The 17,439-nt window shown below is 46.0% G+C and overlaps 9 protein-coding genes across 9 annotated transcripts; 8 read left to right on the top strand and 1 right to left on the bottom strand.

The window, feature by feature from the left end:
* Positions 1–92: 92 nt before the first annotated feature.
* On the top strand, positions 93–644 carry C8R40DRAFT_1047127 (uncharacterized protein; the record flags this gene model as incomplete). Its single annotated transcript, XM_046224420.1, has 4 exons — positions 93–168; positions 226–345; positions 398–522; positions 573–644. Coding segments are annotated over 4 exons (393 nt in total), but the record flags the coding sequence as incomplete, so codon positions are not given.
* Positions 645–2,518: 1,874 nt separating this feature from the next.
* On the top strand, positions 2,519–3,976 carry C8R40DRAFT_303277 (uncharacterized protein). The gene is made up of 3 exons (XM_046234648.1): positions 2,519–2,802; positions 2,859–2,926; positions 2,986–3,976. The coding sequence occupies exons 1-3, from the start codon at positions 2,800–2,802 to the stop codon at positions 3,851–3,853; spliced, it is 939 nt and encodes a 312-aa protein (XP_046085861.1). The 5' UTR covers positions 2,519–2,799; the 3' UTR covers positions 3,854–3,976.
* Positions 3,977–4,031: 55 nt separating this feature from the next.
* On the top strand, positions 4,032–4,761 carry C8R40DRAFT_1047081 (uncharacterized protein; the record flags this gene model as incomplete). The annotated part of the gene is made up of 2 exons (XM_046224416.1): positions 4,032–4,313; positions 4,369–4,761. The coding sequence occupies 2 exons, from the start codon at positions 4,032–4,034 to the stop codon at positions 4,759–4,761; spliced, it is 675 nt and encodes a 224-aa protein (XP_046085860.1).
* Positions 4,762–4,983: 222 nt separating this feature from the next.
* C8R40DRAFT_1107960 (glycoside hydrolase) lies at positions 4,984–6,832 on the top strand. Its single transcript, XM_046228238.1, has 11 exons — positions 4,984–5,385; positions 5,437–5,492; positions 5,542–5,584; positions 5,640–5,654; positions 5,710–5,725; positions 5,781–5,855; positions 5,917–5,966; positions 6,027–6,095; positions 6,163–6,251; positions 6,304–6,358; positions 6,412–6,832. The coding sequence occupies exons 1-11, from the start codon at positions 5,329–5,331 to the stop codon at positions 6,625–6,627; spliced, it is 741 nt and encodes a 246-aa protein (XP_046085859.1). The 5' UTR covers positions 4,984–5,328; the 3' UTR covers positions 6,628–6,832.
* C8R40DRAFT_1252337 (arginine methyl transferase) lies at positions 6,820–8,210 on the top strand. The gene is made up of 5 exons (XM_046233715.1): positions 6,820–7,077; positions 7,133–7,225; positions 7,285–7,583; positions 7,638–7,941; positions 8,004–8,210. Exons 1-5 carry the CDS (start codon positions 6,840–6,842, stop codon positions 8,189–8,191), a joined length of 1,122 nt encoding a protein of 373 aa, XP_046085858.1. The 5' UTR covers positions 6,820–6,839; the 3' UTR covers positions 8,192–8,210.
* On the top strand, positions 8,211–9,849 carry C8R40DRAFT_1107954 (uncharacterized protein). The gene is made up of 8 exons (XM_046228237.1): positions 8,211–8,624; positions 8,677–8,730; positions 8,789–8,892; positions 8,950–9,049; positions 9,113–9,118; positions 9,176–9,247; positions 9,305–9,424; positions 9,485–9,849. The coding sequence occupies exons 1-8, from the start codon at positions 8,562–8,564 to the stop codon at positions 9,692–9,694; spliced, it is 729 nt and encodes a 242-aa protein (XP_046085857.1). The 5' UTR covers positions 8,211–8,561; the 3' UTR covers positions 9,695–9,849.
* C8R40DRAFT_1107952 (TRAPP complex subunit bet5) lies at positions 9,850–10,660 on the top strand. Its single transcript, XM_046228236.1, has 3 exons — positions 9,850–9,891; positions 9,946–10,296; positions 10,353–10,660. Exons 1-3 carry the CDS (start codon positions 9,860–9,862, stop codon positions 10,615–10,617), a joined length of 648 nt encoding a protein of 215 aa, XP_046085856.1. The 5' UTR covers positions 9,850–9,859; the 3' UTR covers positions 10,618–10,660.
* On the bottom strand, positions 10,661–14,850 carry C8R40DRAFT_1107939 (SNF2 family N-terminal domain-containing protein). The gene is made up of 12 exons (XM_046228235.1): positions 14,679–14,850; positions 13,395–14,601; positions 12,870–13,343; positions 12,720–12,804; positions 12,428–12,659; positions 12,241–12,375; positions 12,020–12,187; positions 11,528–11,962; positions 11,357–11,476; positions 11,138–11,300; positions 11,038–11,077; positions 10,661–10,981 (listed from the first exon to the last, which is right to left on the bottom strand). The coding sequence occupies exons 1-12, from the start codon at positions 14,703–14,705 to the stop codon at positions 10,702–10,704; spliced, it is 3,366 nt and encodes a 1,121-aa protein (XP_046085855.1). The 5' UTR covers positions 14,706–14,850; the 3' UTR covers positions 10,661–10,701.
* Positions 14,851–16,094: 1,244 nt separating this feature from the next.
* C8R40DRAFT_1046739 (uncharacterized protein) lies at positions 16,095–17,327 on the top strand (the record flags this gene model as incomplete). The annotated part of the gene is made up of 6 exons (XM_046224384.1): positions 16,095–16,183; positions 16,243–16,310; positions 16,367–16,447; positions 16,498–16,669; positions 16,720–17,133; positions 17,189–17,327. The coding sequence occupies 6 exons, from the start codon at positions 16,095–16,097 to the stop codon at positions 17,325–17,327; spliced, it is 963 nt and encodes a 320-aa protein (XP_046085854.1).
* Between the last annotated feature and the right edge of the window lie 112 nt (positions 17,328–17,439).

Here is a 17,439-nt window from a genome sequence, read left to right as displayed (position 1 = left end):
CCGTCCATGCCAGTTAATGCATTATATGAAGTGGGACCACCTTTGCTACTTGACTTGGTTCTATACTGATTCCGAGTCTGGACGATGCATAGCTGTCCGACGGCTCCTTCAATAAACGAGGGTGGTCGCTGGGGACATACCTCGAGAATGCCAAACGCTTTGACTATCGTGTGTGAAGGGCAGATCGACGTTATGATAACGCCTCATAGCTTCAATGCATTCTAGACCTCACTATGCACCATACCATTGAAGAAGCATACATATTCCCCATACTAGGGAAACGAATGAAGCAGTTCTCCGAATCAGAAGGACTCCACTTGGAATCTCACAAGGGTATCCATGATGGTGTGTCTGACCTTCCATTTCAGAGACATGTAACCGAGCCAAGTTTTCATAGGCTTGGAACGACTCAAAACTCTTGTACAGCAGTACAAATCAGGACCACACACCTATAATCCCACCGAGATGCGGGCATGTCTTGACAGTTTTCGTGAAGTTTTGTTCTCCCATCTTGACCAGGAGGTACGCGATTGATCTTCTTTCAATCCTCTGCTTTTTGAACGACATCGAAGGTCGAAGATTTGCGAGGAGACAACCTTAAGAAATATTTCACACTTCAAGAAGTGGAAAGTATTCCAATATAGCTGGTGTCACTCAGTTAGCTATATCACAATTTTCGAAGGTCAATCATAGTATAATGTGCTTGATTGAACATACGACAATCTATCGCCAGAAGATCAAGGGTGGTCTCCTGTATCGTGTATGGAGAAAGCTTGAGAATGTTCAGCTCGTCGGGCATTGAGAAGTCGTAAGGTTCGAGGGATGCGGATTCTTTTGATGAACAGGAAGCACCACGAATAACCTTTTCCACGCCGCATGGCTTCGTCTGTAGACAGACGATATGAAGTACACAGGCGTGTAAGTAGCCAAGCCCTTGTCAGTACAATAGCCAGTCAATCGCGGAGGCTCTGGGTAATTTCGCTGTCTGGTCCATTTCATACCGATGTCTAGTCGGAAAGGAACAGTTCTGATCTTCTCACTGCAATCACCGTGGAGAAGACACTTCCGCCTTCTCGAAACAAGCGGACGTCCAGGGAACCGGTTCTTTCCAGCAATAAAGAAAAACAAACACAGGCAGAAATATCCATCTGCCCTATCGGACCTCCGTGGTCCTGTTACAGTATACCCGGTCTAATGCTGCCAATGAGGATGGACATGCCACACCCTTGTCAAATATTGAGGATCCAGTGAATTTTTTAGATCTGGCGATCCAATTGAGCGTGCTTTAACGGCCGCGGCGGACCTCAAGTGCTCAAATTTTAACCGCAAAATGGTCCTGGGGTCAAATTTTCGTCAAGAACATGAACTTGGCACTAAACGCGAGATAAAGAGTAGCTTTCAGGGTATTGTTCGCTGTTCAACCGCTCTACCTTTGGTCACTCGAAAGTTGGAGCGACGTTTGAGATTCGGCAGCGACTCGCAATCCTATCATAATTATGAGTACCCATTTTCAGTCGAGGTTTGTAGGGTATGTGGTATTGGTGATTGAAGGACTGTCTGCACCTCCGTCTGCCACTTCGGTCTGATTTTCGGTCAGACCTGAAAGAGGCATCAAGGAGCCACGGATGCGAAAGAAGGCTGACTCAACTCCTTTCAATTCGTGATTATATATAGAGAAACTGGCCAACCGACATTGGAGGACCGCGAAGAGTATACACTCCATAGGGCCGTTGACCTGCCGTTGACTTGGACAGTTTCTTGTGTACCTCTTCACCAATAGAATCGCCTTTCAAAACCGGCCAAGAGATTCTTGTTTATCGCAACACTTACGTGAATGGACATATCTGTAATGATTTTTTGTGATGATTTTTTCCCGGTAAAACTGAGAGCCAAGCTTGTTTGACAATGCTACCCATACATGGTTGTTAGTCGGTGATTATTGCCACTCCGTTGCAAATCTTTCTTCAAGGGTCAGTCAGTTATTAAAACTGTGCAAGTGTACGGGCCTATTTTGACTCAAATGTGATATGAGCCCTGACCTTTCCACCTTTGTAAGTATGTACTGCAAGGCTCCTGCCCGAGTGCAAGTATATCAGATTCGTAAGCTTGCGCCTTGAGATAAGCAGTAAGGGCCGTGATTCCAACGGTGTACACAGGCTCACCGAAGCATATTCTAGCATATCATAATCAAAAAAAAATAAGTAAACAATAAGGATCGATAAGAAAGTGATAAGAGGTTGTTCCTCCTTCTCTGCCTATCTTGCCCTCCTTTGCTTGAGTATCACTGATTGCAACCTCGAGATAGAATTTGTTGTTCAGCATGCATTGTGTGCTACTCAATGGATAAAGGGATAATTAATTCAAGAATGGACAGCCAGTGAACACACCCTTTGAGCTCAAGCGGGCAGCTGCTGAAAGGTCCAGAGGGTTTTCTTGGGTAAGTCAAGAAAGTGCTAAATTGCACAAAGCAGATGAAGGAACCACCCCGATTTAGGCACAGACCGCCATGCGATCATCAATTTCATTCCACCGACTTCCTTTTTGGGACATTTGAAATTGCTCGACTTCTGGAGCTGGTTAAACTTTCGACTAGTCTGCTGGCCAACAGTTACTCGAAGAATGTATCTCTCTGCTGCCGCTCGGCCACATGTTTCGAGCAGGCATTGACGAAGCTTAGATTTGATTCTCTATGATAATAGCTCGCTTACGTGTGGAGTCGTGTGTGGAGCGACATATTATACTTAACTTTTCACGTTTCACGCCTTAGGCTCCACTCCTGTTCCAAGTCTTTGTACAGAAATGGTACGTCTTTTCGCTATGTTCTCTGTATGTACATAAGCCAAGGATTTCTACTACAGGTGAAAGATTCAAAGAACAACACTATTATCCCGTTTCAAGTTGCTGACCTTCCTGTAGAACTTATCAGGTCGGTCTTCCATTTATGAATTATACTTCGAGCAATCGATTCACATCATATAATCACAGAGAGATCCTTGAGTTTGCTGCATTCTCTTGTAGCAAAACATCACTCGCCCTGACTTTTGTGTCTTCAACGTTCAGAAGGTGGACTCTGCCCATTCTCTACAGCACTGTCGTCCTTCGAACTGCTAGTGATGTCAAAAGTTTCTTGCATGCCCTGACATCTTCCTACACGCCCAACTCTCCACTGATACATACTACCCCACTTTCTCAGAATGTGAAGCATCTTGCTATCTTCGCACTTGGTCCCCTCCAATTTATCGAAAAAATCATTACGTGCTGCTCGAACGTGCAGAGTCTGGCGTGCGGGTTCTCCTTGACTAGCTATGCCTCCATCAGGCTAAAGCTGACTACTACCATTATTGTCGAAGTACCTCCTCAGACGCAAATCAGAGAACGGCATCTACTTGGACTGTCTTGTCGCGACTCAATACCATTTTCCCTGCTCAGCCAAGATACCACTCATCTACATGTTCAGATATCCTCGCTGCAGGTCCTGCTGTCTCTTTTGCAAATGCATAAACAGCTACCAATCCTGTCCCACTTGGCATTGAGAATACCATCCACCTTACTTGCGACGCGTCACTCAGCCTCGCTCTTTTTTAAAAGTCTCCAAGAGTACAATGGGAATCTTCGTACGATCCTCGTACTGATCACAGATCGCTCAGAAGCGTTCTTCGATGAATGGGATGTCGCAAAGAGTATGTTAGATGCGAAAATTGTAATCGAACGGGCCTCGGGCTCAGCTATTTCGCAATGGGAAAATCAAAGTGTGATAGGCAAGGGCAGTCTATGGGCTTCCGCCGATGCTGAGGTGGAAAGAAGGATGAGAAGTGACGGTGCTCGCCGCGAACGAAGCTTGATTATGACATGAAAGAAATACAGTTAGATCTCCCAAAAGTACTGATATCCATATCCATGTCTTTATTTATCACTTTGTGTGGTCTCGTACTTGGATAGGATAGGAAAGTTGAATTGGTGTCGGGGTTCAGGCGGTTAGGTAGTATTACGGCATCTACCTTTTCCTTTTATACTGCTCCAATCTGGCTCCAATGTCGGCCCAAACTTCAGATGTTGTACCACCAGTGAATCGCCATAAGCTTACAGCGGTTGAGCGTCAGCGAGCTCAGCTCGACAAACTGCTCAAGGATCCTACCAAGGCAGCGTATGTCCCTCCACCGCCAAAAGAGAAGACCATCCGCCCTGCACGAGAAATGATGAAGAATGTCCAGGGCTCCAGCGCCGGCGCAGGTAGCGGAGAATTTCATGTCTACAAAGCAAGCAGGCGGAGAGAGTATGAAAGAATAAGTTTACTCGAAGAAGCAGCTCGTAAAGTCCGTTCATTATTTCACCTACCCTCTCGATTCAAACACTGACATTTATATACAGGAGGTTGAGGACGCAGAGTTCAAACGGAAAAGGGAAGAAGCAGAGGCGAATGCAGAGGCAAAGACTGCGAAGAACCGAGCCAAACGCCAGAAGAAGAAAGGAAAAGCGAAGAATGCTGGTTCGGAAAGTACTCATGGAGCAACTTCTTCACAGAAGGAAGGTGCGGATGGAAATGTCATTCCATTCAAGAAGAGGAGATTGGTGAATGGACGCGAGTTGGTGTTTAGGAAACAAGGGGAAGATGGAGAAGACTCCGATGAAAATGAAGATGAACAATCCGTCCCAAACCACCCTGCGACTGAGGCCTCCGATCCGCCGTTAGGCATGAGCGCTTCGGATACGAGGCCACCCCCGGTAGCTCCTTCGAAGATCGTAATTCATGAGGACGATTAATTCTCTCAGTTCCTCTGCGCTCATGCTTTTTCTTCCTACCAAAAGTCGGGTCAAAGTGGTGCATCTATGCATCAACCCCGGGAAAAGCAATCAGGTTTCGTCTTGGCATAGCGCTTGTATCTTGCGTATGGGTTTTTTCGTTGTGGAGTGATAATTGTATCTGAATGTAATTTACAAGGCTAAAAGAAGACCTCAAACAGTTGATTTAAGATTGGCATAGTCTGAAATTTCTCCGTGTGATACCGACCCCCCAGGCATATTGTTGACCTGGTTGCTGTGGTATCAGCAATTTGCCGTACCAGGTCATATCTCAATACTTTTTGAACGTCCTACAATTCAGTCTTCAATGCTCTGATGACCTCAAAGGTTGTAAGACCGGTCAAAATGCATATGTTCCAGCTCCATTTTCATCCGAAAGTGTTCCGCCAGCTTTAAATTAAACCGAGAATCAACCACTGTGCAGTCCAGTCTTAGCTTGCCGAGACTCCTTTATTGGCCTTTAATATGGAAAGGTTTGGGATATAAGAACTCGTTGAAAGTTTAGTGTCTTGCTATCGGTAACAGACCATGCAGCTGTCTCTTGCTCTTGCTTCCTTGGCCGCTGTCGTGTCGCGTCTTCCCCAGGTAATTTCAATCTTTGTTCAATAGCATGTAGAGATTAACTCGAAGCTGTAGGTCTCTGCCCACGGGGGCGTCCTGTCCTATAAATTTGGTTCTGCAACTTATCAAGGGTTCGTAGCACGAGTACGATATCTACGTCTTTTCCTGAATTTCCTGTAGTTTTGTACCCTACAACACGCCCGTAGGACAGAGCTCTATCCAAGTAGGTCAATTGGTATCATTATTCAATTTCTGGGGCTCAAGATCTTGGGTCACAGCGCGAATGGGACACGGTATGAGAACTGAACAATTTTCAGATTTTCAAAGACCTTACTGACATTTCATTAGTATAATCCTATCACAGGTACATTTCTTACCATATCTCTCATCCGTCATTTATTTAAAAGCTGAGTGTTCAGACCCTACTGATCCAAGCCTGTCCTGCAACATCAACGGCGCGACACTAGCAGAACAACTGTCGGCCACCGTCGCTGGTAAAAAAACTTATATATCCATAGTTTGTAATGTGTCTCATTAACGTCGATGCACTGGCAGCTGGTACCCAAGTCACAGCTTATTGGAATGCTTGGCCACATACCATCGGAGTCAGTACTGACTCACCTTCATAAAAAATTCTTCGTGATCTTTAATCTCGTCCTTTCCAGCCTGTCATGGTCTATATGGCGGCTTGCCCTTCTGGCTGCACTAACGCCGACACATCCACTCTGGAGTTTGTGCGTACTACATCCTGCTCCATATACTATTCCCTTATCGGAACCTGGCTCCTGGTCTCAAAATTAGTTCAAAATTGACCAAGCCGGTCTCATTAGCGGTGATCTTGTTACAGGCCTATGGGGCATGGGAGAGCTCGTCCAGAATAACAATTCTTGGTATATATCGTTGAAATTGTTGTTTAACATGCAGCATTTCATTCTCTCCTAGGACTTCCACTATCCCAGCTTCCTTGGCTCCTGGAGAGTATATGATCAGACATGAGGTGTGTGAATAAATCAGAGCGCGAAATCATGCCTATCTTAATTACTTGAAAAGTTGTTGGCCATCCACACCTCAGACCAACCTCAATTTTACCCGGAATGCGCTCAGCTCATCCTTACTGGAAGCGGAACCTCCACACCGTCTAGCTCGTACCTCGTCACGTTCCCTGGTGCCTACTCTGCCTCTGATCCTGGAGTCACCATTGATATTTATTCCAACGAGAATGAGACTAACTACACCATTCCCGGGCCCGCTGTTTGGTCCGGATGAGATGTACGAGCATGGGTGTCCAACGTGTATCGTAATTCACAGATAGCAATTGCGTTTCTTTTGTCTTTATCTTCTCAAATATCTTCCAGATTTCGGAGATTCTACATTTTCAAGAGCGTCGTTCAAGTCGTATGTAGTTTCTTAGTCTGAATTACTTACATACTGTACTTATCAGCGCTTATTTATTCGCGAAATTTTTCCCAACTATCACAATGGAGCGCTCAGAATCTGAAGAAACTGTACACATCTTTACTCAACTCGGCGAATATCTGATTGATTCTATCCTACGTGGAGAATCCATCGATGCAATCAAACTCATCGTGCAAGAAGGAGCTCCACTTTGGTACCAAACTGAAAGTGAAGGAATGTCTGCCCTCCATGCAGCAGCTTATATGCAAAACACCGAGCTCGTTCAATATCTCATTGACGAAGGGGCCATATGGAACTCTGGTAAGCTGCTTTCGCGTATACAAGAGTTTAACCTGTGATCTGACATCGACTACAGTGGATAATCTCAAATATACTGCGGCGGACGTAGCCCTCTCATTCAACAATGAAACCATCTACACGATTATACGAAATGCGGGGATCCGAGCTGGTGAATCAGCTTCGATGTTCTTCCTCGTCCAAGTAACTCTGAACATCAGGCATTCGCAGAAATGCTGCTCACCTTGCTTTCCTCGCGTTCCGAGATTGAGGAACCTTCGTCTCTCATGATCCGATCCGAAGACGAGACTGCAGCTGCATCGACGAATGCTTTCCTAAAATCAAGACTGAACTTTATCAAGGATAAAAATGGTCAAGAAATATGCGTTGTGAAAGTGGGCGATGAAGAGATTGGTGTTATGATGGGTTGGGAACAGGGAATTATGCAGGAGACTGTGAAGAATTTATGTGAAGATCACCCGTCTTCAGATAATCTCAAGGTCTTGAACATTGGATTCGGTCTGGGCATTGTATGTGTTTTCTTCCCCCGCTCGTGACTCGGACAGGTGATAACTCTTTCGTAGATTGACACCCTATTTCAAGCTCTTCCTACTCGTCCAATTACTCACTATATCGTGGAGCCGCATCCCGATGTGCTTCAGTATATGAAAAGGCTAGGGTGGTATCAAAAGCCCGGCGTCAAAATCCTCGAACGGAAATGGCAAGACTCGATACAAGATCTATTGGAAGTGGGTGGCTTCGATGTGGTGTACACTGATACTTTCTCTGAAGACTACAACGCACTTCGTGGGTTCTTTGAGCATCTGCCCGACTTGCTCGCAGGTCCAGAATCCCGATTCAGTTTCTTCAATGGCTTAGGCGCGACCAGTGAGTTTCCATACCTACTGGAACTCATTACGCAAATTGAGTTCTTCACATATCCTGTCCAGATGCACTGTTCTATGATGTGTATACACATCTTGCTGAGCTCCATTTGGCCGATGTTGGTATCGATGTGTGTTGGAAGGACGTCATTGTATCCGACGATAAAAATTTGGACCGCTGGGGTAAAACTAGAGAATATTTTCTACTGCCTTTGTACCGACTCCCGATAGGTCGCATGTCGAATTTTGTGTAAATCAGAACACGAAGTTGATTGTTTACATTCATTAGAATGCAGTCTGTGCACAGTTGATGCTGATATACGCTGATATACGGCAACTGATTTAGGGTTGCTAGTGCTACATACTGTATCCTTTATTATATTTGTTTCATCAACGTGATGCCAACCAACCTTTCTCTCCTTTCATTGTGTCCACCTTCTCTATTTTTTTCCCTTTGTGTTCATCCTTCCTTTGTGTTCATCCTCCCTGGTGGTACCCTCTTAACTTCGACAGGATCGATTCTTCCAGTTAAAACGTTCTTATTCCCTTCCTTCTCCAACTGTGCCCGCTAGCGGTCACTCCGAAAGACGCCTGTACGAGTAAATTTTACTCTCGTTGACGAACATGGACCCTGGATATTCCACTGCATATTCTGTCCCACATAGAACTGCTGGTGACATTGTGCTCGTGCGTCAATGAGTGTATTATCTACGAATTTGATCTACTGACTTGGCTTCAGTATCTGTCTACAAACCAACCAAACCCACCAGTTCCGTTTGAGTTGCAGGACCAGGTGCGTCGAAGGCTTTTTTATAATTTTAGCCATCCCATTGAATCCTCATCTGGTTTAGATGACTCCTGCAGTTTGGTTGACGCGTCTCACTGCGCTTGCCAACACCGCGCAACGGTATTCGAAACCGTGGTTCGAGAGAATTTGGACCGTCACTGGGATTCTGTATGCCATCGATTTCCTTTGTTCATGCTATTGAGCTAATCATGATCAATTATGTAGAGCTTCGCTTATTCTACCTGCGGTACTGTACAATGTCATTTACAACCACATGAATGTGCGTGGTGCAGACGGGAATGTTGACTTCGCTCGCTTGTCCGAGGTTAGTACATTCTGATTCTGCGAGATTCAAGCATCTCAAGTGTCACTTTCTTTTCTCTCCCAGAGTCGAGTAAGTACATGGAAGCAAGGTTTTCGGTTCCGATGATCTGATAAAATGGTTCAATAGATGATCACATTTGCCTTGTTTATTGGAGTCTTCTTATTCTTCTTCACTCCAATAGCAATTTGGAAGTTCATCGTGCGTTACTACAGGGCTTAAATACCGATGCCATTTTCACTGACGATTGTTGTGTAGGGCCGCAAACAAGTGGATAGATTGGTGAGTAAATGGAATGGGGCCGATAGAATGAATTATGGCCAAAACGCTTCGTCAACTTGGAAAGCGCAGAGTCCGGGTATTTTTAGGAATAGTACAGTACGTCGAACGTGTTGCCACTTGACGATGGTCGATGATCATTATTGGTTTTTTTCGTAGATCCTTACCATAAGCCTCCCTGCAAGCATGAAACCGACCTCATTTCATCCCAATGCTTATCTTCCATCTTACATCAACGGACCCATTGACCCAGATGCCAGTTACTACTATCCTTATAAATCCGAGCCAGGGCTCCCAAGGATGAGCGTTATCGGAAATGTTCCATTGCATATTGACGAGAAACGGGGATTTGAAGACTCTCGAGTTTAGTCGGATTGAGTTCGACTGAACAGTCTAGAGATGGAATGAAACTTGTCTCTGAACTTCGAAGTTTTCGTGAGGAAATGAAGTAGCATGTACCATGTATGTAGTAGTAGATGTCAGATGATCAAGGAATTTTGAGCCAGCGACCACGTGTTCAGCGCTCCTTCGTCAATGACCATTTATAGTCTGTATATCTATGATAGGCGTGTATCACTTGTACTCAGCTCCGGATTACTGACAATGATACTTCAACTTAGGCATTGTACCTGCGTGTATTATCATGATTGGCACAGAACCCGTCGCCCAAAACTTGCCGTAGAAGGAGGCATCCTTCCGGCAGTTTCGCAAGCAGTCGTTGCTCTTGCCGCAGAGACTAATTCCTCCACGCTCACAATATATTCAAGTCCCAGAAACACCTTGACATCTGCTTCAGGTGTCGTTGTCGCTGTCAACGAAATGAATGCCCAATCCGCAGTCTCTCCATTACTGCAAGCCCCTCCATCTCCGGTTGGGATATCGAGCACCGGTTTAGCCTTTGATGAAGAAGTCAAGCTTGTGTATGGCGTCGTACTCTCTCTTCGGAATATGATCAAGAAGCTGTCCGGCAGGTACGGCGCAACGTCTATCATTTCCCGCATACTCCGTTCACCGCCAATGTATTCAGAGACGAGCAATTCTTGAACTATAGGACCTCCGCCTATAAGCTGCATTTGTTCGAGACCCTTTCCGGATACAAGTTTGTGATGTTGAGCGATCCCGGAACTGAATCTCTGCGATTTGTCCTCCGTCAGATATATGTCGGGCCTTTCCTTGAATATGTGGTCCGAAATCCCCTTGTCAACATGGATTCGAAGGAGTACGGCATCGATAATGAATATTTTCGCACCAGTGTAGACCGTATGATCAGAGGCTCGTCGTTCTTTCCTTAACACCGCTGTTTAAGTCAATAAAGATACTGAAAATCACTAATATAATGTACAAGGATAGTTTCATCTATGCAAGTGAATGGTGCTCTAAGGCTCAACAGCGGAAACTTCCTGTTTTTCGAACTGTCTCCTTAACGTGCTCATGAGAGAAGCCTTCATCTCTTGCTCTGGCGCGCTTTCCCCTTTCTCATCGTCTCCGGCAACAGCCTCGTCCAAAGCCAACTTCATCTCGCTGAGTTTCAGCATATCTTCTTCAATGGTTCCTCGCGAGATCAACTTGACAACTTCAACGTCCCGCTTTTGACCTATTCGGTAAGCACGATCTTGAGCTTGACGATCATTATGTGGATTAAAATCTTGGTCAAACCTGCGGGGTTGGCCAAGGTCAGCCCGAGTTACCATTAGAGGATCAATAGCACCAACATGATCACGACTGAGGCGGCAGTGAGGTTGATTCCCATTCCTGTTGACGTTGGATCGTAAGAACAATTGAAAACAGGAACCAAGGTTAATATGTACGGACCGCCGGCTTTGGTAGATAGTAAAAAGATTGAAATAGATTCATCTTCAGTGAATTCGTCTACCAGGGACTGGCGGACGTCGACAGGCGTCGAACCTGTGAGAACAAGGTATCGAATATCTCTCTCCTTCAGTATGACTTCGAGAATATCAAGAACTTGAGTGAACTGATAAGGACATCAGCCATTGCCAACGGACAGAAGACAGACAGGAGGGACTTTACTTGGGAGAAGATTAGAATTTTTCGAGCCTCCTTTTGGTATTCCGCTAAAAGGCTCAAAAGCATCTGAATTTTGCCCGAGTCCAGGAAACAATCTGATGGTTGTCCAAATTTACGAGTGGACTAACAGGAACGGTTTGAACATACAGACACGGAAAAGCCAGTGGGAACTACCTTGTACAAGCCACAAAAGTGCTGCAGCTCGGCATCTGTCATAACACTCATGTCTTCCTTGACAATATCGAATAATGCACCGCGTTTCTTGAAGTCAGGTTCCTTGAGAAGCTGCTTTGTAATAGAGCTCAGGATATCGTCGGTAAAGCGAGACCTGAAGAGCATGGGATGAAGGGCCGCTTTCCGTAGGTCCATCAGAACATTGGCACTGTTCTCGAGATACTGTTTCTCCTTGGCCTTGGCGGGAGGACGAGTCTTCTTCGGCGCCTTGCCTCGCCCATTTGTATCCGAAGTCGTCGCCGAATCGACAGGAGTTTCGGATTCGAGGACCGTTTTCCGAGAGCGTTGCAAAGTGTCATGGTAGATAGATTTTTGTAGCGGCGTGATTTCGCACCATTCGATTCGTTCCGTTTTCTTTGGCAGATCTTGGAGGACCTGGAAGCACGGACTCAGCTGGAGATATTGAATCTTTATTAAACACTTAGTGTTTACCTGGTCTTTGCGTCGACGGAGAACAAACGGTGTCATCATTTTCTTTGCTCTAGACACGCGTTCTCGGGCGAGGAGACTAGCTTTAGAGTCACCTTTAACCTTGAATATTTGTCGAAGATCATCCAGTGCGTCTCCAAATTGATTCGGCAAGATGAAGTTCATTAAAGACTGTTATCAGGCTATGAGAATACTGGTAGATTATGGAAATCAGGGCATCTTACCACAAGCTCTTGAAGGTTGTTTTGTAGAGGAGTTCCGGTGAGTAGAAGGCGCCATCGAGACTGGACCCGAAGCAGAGACGAATAGCGTTGGGATTGGAAATTTTTGAGCACATGTCCTTCATCGAATACACAGCACTGAAGGCTTCATGAGGACATGGGTAAAGGAGGAACAATGTAGCAAACATACATCCCATTCAATGCGCCGGAAGAATTTTCGATCGCTATCTCCCTGAGCCAGGTTGTACGTTGTGATGAGAACGTCCCAGCCGTCATCCTCGCTCCCTGTCATTGACCTCCTGGTGTCTAGAAGGGTCTGACGTAGTTCCACTCGTTCATTCTTTCCCCCGTAATATACTTGGACCGAGACGGAGCTTGCAAACCTGGCAAACTCCCTACACCAATTTTCCAGTGTGGATGATCTGTAATATCAATCTAGAAATGAGAAAAGATAGATGACAATAGCAATAGCTAAAACGTACGGCACGACAATGAGATGGGGTCCCTTATTCCCTCTTTCCCGGAGCAGTGCCAAGAAGCTGATAACTTGCACAGTTTTGCCAAGTCCTATTCAAGACGTGCAGCATGCTTGTCAGCCAACTGATTTCAGGATAGAAATTTTCTTCACTCACCCATCTCATCAGCGAGGATGCAACTAAAATTACTTCGATAGAGAAGATGAAGCCAATTCAAACCCAGAAGCTGATAGTCCTTCAGCTTCACGCTGTCTGATAGAGATGCAGGCTGCTCGGAGATATATCCTTTAGGTCTGTGTTCTTTGAACGAGGGCATTGTACGTAGATTGAGGGCGCCGTCTTCGACCGATTCCGGTAGCGTGTCAACTTGTTTTCCTTTGCCTTTGAACGGAATAGTTGTCCAGGTTGCGATAGAGGATTGCAACTTTGCACCGATCTCTTCACAGCCCTCGAGGATTTCATCGACGGCAGTGTATCCCTTGAATATTTCAACGGCCTCGTCTATCAAACGAGGGCTCAGCCCAGCAGGGCCAGCTTTTTTCTTGCCCTGCCCCAATTTTGTATTTAGATCGTCGACTGACTCGAACTCCCGAAGATCAATGATAGCTTGTGCCTGTACTTGAGTACAACCTATAACACATTCTGAATTGCGCGATAAAGAATGGATCGAGAATAACATACCAGTTAATTCCTGAAGAGCTTCTGCGCCTTGGGTGTTGAAAAAAGTTAATACCCGAAGCTCATGGTGAGACTCCTGCCTACTGCGTTTATGCGACCGCTCTTCCTCGCTGTCATCCATTTCCACGTCCGAATCGGAATCAACTATCATGTTCTTGTTGCGCTTCCGACGAACAGGCTGCGACATGGCAGGAGATTCGGCAATCAGGTCAATGGGAGGATTTTTGACCGAAGGGGTTGCAGGAGGCGCTACCTTGGACGCATTAGGCCGGTTGGCGTAGATCGAAGATTTTTTCGACTTTTCTTTCATGGCTGCCAGCTTTGCCTTATGAGCTTCTTCGAGGCCATCGACTTTACCGTGGATCCCAGTTGATGCTTTCAAAGAATGAGACGGAGAAGATTGTAGAGGTGTAGAAGGTTTCGGGACCCATGAATCATCGGAAGCTAGCTGTGTAGCCAAGCGAACGTCTTGTTTTGCATGCAGCCATGCCGCCCTCACTCGGTGAGACGGTACGCCAGGCATGGTCATATTGAATCGTACGAACTTCGGATCTAAGAAGATATCGGCAGGAGGGCTGGAAAGCGGAGGTTCCGCGGAATCAGCGGGGCGACCTCGAACAAGACGTGTTCGAGACGAAGATTCGGGCGTGGATTCTTCGGAAGATGTAGAGCCTGCATCGAGTAGCGTACGACGCCTCTGACCCGGACGTTGGATGCCTGGTGAGTCTGGTGATCGCGCGATGGCCAGATTGGACGGAGCATCGCTGAGGTTTGGGCGTTTTCTAGGTAGGCCACTTTCGCTTTCTCCTGGGCTGAACGGCCGTACGTTGGAACCTCTCTGGAAGTTATTTTGGGACGTGAACCCACTAGATACGCTCAATGGGTCATAACTAGGCGCTAGTTGCGACAAGTTCCATGATCCAGCGAGAGCTGCCCCATTGCGAAATGCCACGTCAGGCCAGCGAGGTTGAGTATAGGGTTGATTGGGGTTGCGATTTACTGGGGAGTTTAAAGGGCTTGAGCTAGGAACCAGTACTGTGTCGTTTGGAGAGCCGGGAGTCTGCGGAAAATAGCGTGAAGAAATTGTGGCATCCCGCGACTGCGCCGGCGGAGCCGGGTAAGACGACGACGACGACAAAGAGGTTAATGGAGACCCAAGGATTTTTCCCTGCTGTCGTTGAAGTCGTATGCGGTCCAATATATCGGCTCTCTGAAGTGGGAGAAGAAAACATGCGGAAACACCGCTATCAACGACAATTCTACGATAAAACGAGGTTAACCATGTACCTTGGCCGCCTGATCTGTCGTCGACATCGTCGACTAGTCAATACTCAGACAAGAAGAGTAGATTTCAAAGATAGATAGAGAGCGAGCAGTATAGAATAACCGACTCGTATATGAGATGATAATGTTACAGTGCCAAACTCTAATCTCAAGTTCAAGTCGGAGAGTGAATTGTGGTGGCAAATAAAGCACGGTATATTCACATAAATGAGACTACAATAGCGAAAATGGACTACGCCTGACACCACAGAGTATAGGACTAAAACTCCCTCCACCACACATATCGTTCATCGTAACACGGAAAAGAAACCTCATTGCATACACAAGGTAGGGCGGCATAGCTTGACCGAAGTTGCGACGTGAGAGAGAAGGCCGACGATGAAGGGCGAAAAGGTACAACATAACCGTTATATATGACTGGGATGCGTGATCGGGTTATGCAGAACCGGGTCCACGATAGAGAAAGCAGTACTGAAGCGAACGACGGACCACGCTTGAGGACCTAATCGACAATCGCGTGATGAGAGAAGTTGGAAACCAGGATAATATGCCGGAATTGCAATTGAAATAAACGATTCCATCTATGATTGAGATGCTCTATCACCAAGATTGAGCAGCGTACATGAATAAGTCCTGAACGACGCACCGACGAAAACATCTTGCTTGTAATACCCAGAGAACGACATCAACTGCGGACAGGTGGGGGATAGACCACTAACGGTGTTCAGAGGGAGAAGGGATGGTAGGGATGGCCTGGATAAATCATTGGCAATCAACTAGAAAGCTGGTCCTTGCGCATAAGTAATGCTCCTCGATGTACCTTCAACTTGAGGTTCAAAGATCTAAACGTGAGTATCATCCGATGAAACTTGTAAACAACGTAGATATGTTTCAAATGGGTAAGAAGCCCAACCTAACCGCAATTCTGTAATAACCTCTGCTTGCGCAAGTTTCATCTTACCCCCTGCGGCCATTGCATTTGTGGGTTACAACTGCATGAAAATTGATCGAATATTGATCTTTGAGCTGCATTTGAACGGATTTTGATTAAGAAAGAGGTTTTGAAAGTACTGAAAAAAACTGCAAAAGTAACCGGAACTGCATTTCCTATGCAGACAAGAAAAGACATTATGAGGGAGAAGGAGGAATAAGGTCACAAAACATGGAACAATAAGCATGTTGTTCTGGGTATATTTCAAAAAGTGAGATATTTGAAAAATGAACCGTCGTAGCTTCAGCGAGATGGAGGTTTCGGTTCAACGTGCATCTCCATTGATGTGGGCTTATATAGTCCCGGGCCTGAGGCACGTGTCTCTTAATCCGGCGGTATTGCCGATTGTGCCGAGCAGCGCAGCGGCACATGCGTATACACCATTGGCATAAGACTCAAGTAGTACCTCACCTTCTCTTACCGCCATCATGTTGGGAGTGGGTGAAATTATCACGCTTCTAGTATCACTTGCTATCTCTTTTGCAATATTTGTGCCTCTTACGGGTGTTTTGGTCAGGTACGCTCAGTTGCGCCCACGAGCCTAGTCGAAACTCTCATCCATTAGCATTGGCGTAGGTTCCGAGCTCAGTATAACCCTCGTGGGCTTCAGCTCGATGTTGAGGGTACACCACAGCCACATACAGGTCAGTTCCATTCTTAAGTAGGTATGATCTGGATTTGTCTGAAGGGACATGGATAGGCCCAGTAATACGAAGTTATTTTGCTATGATGAAGAGGGTTTATCGGATTGAGGGATGGGCTGGTCTTTACAAGGGACTCAGTAGGTGAAAATCCACTTTTACCTGGTGACCAAACTCACTATTACTCAAGTGCCGACTCTCCTCAGCACCTTGTTTGTGACTGGGGTTATCCTCACTTTCATGGATACGCCCAGCCCATCGCATGGCAGATACCACGCTCCGAATACGTCGCTTCTTGGCACACTTTTTTACAGCATCATCATGATGCTCATCTCGCTCCCAACTTCAATCATCACGTATCGGTACGCCAAATTTGTCTCGGAATGTGGTTTAGGGCTGATGGACATTGTAGTTCAATCACTACGCCGTTCAAACTATCCTACTTAAACGCTGCTCAGTCTTTCCGCGCTATACTGACTCCTACCGAACGCCGCAGGCCATGGATTCTTTACCTTACTCCTGGACTGTTAGCTTCGGAAGTATTGCATATCGTCATCGTGGTGGTTGGCCTAGGTCCTCTTCGTCGTCTGCTTCTGCCAAAACCTGAATTAGGCTCCTATCCGGATTACTCCCTCACAAAGCTCGGAATTTACATTGTCGTCGTGCTTATTACCACAGCTGTCCTTTCTCCTCTAGAGGTGATGTCTATCCGTCTAGCCATCCAACGAAACCATGCTTCCGCAGAATATAACTCTGTATCTCAAGAAATCGAGGGTGATGCAGAGGACAACACCGAATTTTCCGGGAATGAAGAAGACGTTATAACGTTCGTTTGTTTATGTTGTCTGAATAGTGTATACAGAGTGAAGCTTCTTTTATAGGTTGCGCAGCGAAAGTGATCCATACCTTGGATTAGTCGATTGCGCCAAAAGGATGGTCGACGAAGAGGGTTTCAGCTCAATGTACAGAGCCTGGTGGATTACTCTTCTGGGTGGTTTGGGCAGTGTGGCTTCTTATTAGACTGATCACGCTTTGATTTTGTACCAGATCGTAGTACTCAAACGGAGGACCAATGTAATGTCTAGATCTCATTTCGTGAGGCTGAGGAAATGTAATCATAACTTTGGCTATG

This window comes from Lentinula edodes (assembly GCF_021015755.1).
Source record: "Lentinula edodes strain Le(Bin) 0899 ss11 chromosome Unknown C8R40scaffold_20, whole genome shotgun sequence".
Lineage (NCBI taxonomy): Eukaryota > Fungi > Basidiomycota > Agaricomycetes > Agaricales > Omphalotaceae > Lentinula > Lentinula edodes.
Note: the sequence above shows the minus strand (reverse complement) of the source record. Positions and strands in the feature narration are given on the sequence as shown.

Bases quoted from the DNA above. Each gene is read 5' to 3' on its own strand.
- C8R40DRAFT_1107952 (XM_046228236.1), top strand. From the start codon at position 9,860: ATGACCATTTATAGTCTGTATATCTATGATAG. The intron at 9,892-9,945 runs GCGTGTATCACT...ACTTCAACTTAG, and splicing joins AGTCTGTATATCTATGATAG to GCATTGTACCTGCGTGTATT. The intron at 10,297-10,352 runs GTACGGCGCAAC...CAATGTATTCAG, and splicing joins ATCAAGAAGCTGTCCGGCAG to AGACGAGCAATTCTTGAACT.
- C8R40DRAFT_1107939 (XM_046228235.1), bottom strand. From the start codon at position 14,705: ATGTCGACGACAGATCAGGCGGCCAAG. The intron at 14,602-14,678 runs GTACATGGTTAA...CTCCCACTTCAG, and splicing joins CGACAGATCAGGCGGCCAAG to AGAGCCGATATATTGGACCG. The intron at 11,963-12,019 runs GTAAACACTAAG...CCGTGCTTCCAG, and splicing joins TCCGTCGACGCAAAGACCAG to GTCCTCCAAGATCTGCCAAA.
- C8R40DRAFT_1252337 (XM_046233715.1), top strand. From the start codon at position 6,840: ATGGAGCGCTCAGAATCTGAAGAAACTGTACACATCTTTACTCAACTC. The intron at 7,226-7,284 runs GTGAATCAGCTT...AGGCATTCGCAG, and splicing joins AAATGCGGGGATCCGAGCTG to AAATGCTGCTCACCTTGCTT. The intron at 7,942-8,003 runs GTGAGTTTCCAT...TATCCTGTCCAG, and splicing joins CAATGGCTTAGGCGCGACCA to ATGCACTGTTCTATGATGTG.
- C8R40DRAFT_1107960 (XM_046228238.1), top strand. From the start codon at position 5,329: ATGCAGCTGTCTCTTGCTCTTGCTTCCTTGGCCGCTGTCGTGTCGCGT. The intron at 5,386-5,436 runs GTAATTTCAATC...TCGAAGCTGTAG, and splicing joins TCGTGTCGCGTCTTCCCCAG to GTCTCTGCCCACGGGGGCGT. The intron at 6,252-6,303 runs GTATATATCGTT...ATTCTCTCCTAG, and splicing joins GTCCAGAATAACAATTCTTG to GACTTCCACTATCCCAGCTT.
- C8R40DRAFT_303277 (XM_046234648.1), top strand. The intron at 2,927-2,985 runs GTCGGTCTTCCA...ATATAATCACAG, and splicing joins CTTCCTGTAGAACTTATCAG to AGAGATCCTTGAGTTTGCTG.
- C8R40DRAFT_1107954 (XM_046228237.1), top strand. From the start codon at position 8,562: ATGGACCCTGGATATTCCACTGCATATTCTGTCCCACATAGAACTGCT. The intron at 8,625-8,676 runs GTGCGTCAATGA...ACTTGGCTTCAG, and splicing joins CTGCTGGTGACATTGTGCTC to TATCTGTCTACAAACCAACC. The intron at 9,248-9,304 runs GTGCGTTACTAC...ATTGTTGTGTAG, and splicing joins TAGCAATTTGGAAGTTCATC to GGCCGCAAACAAGTGGATAG.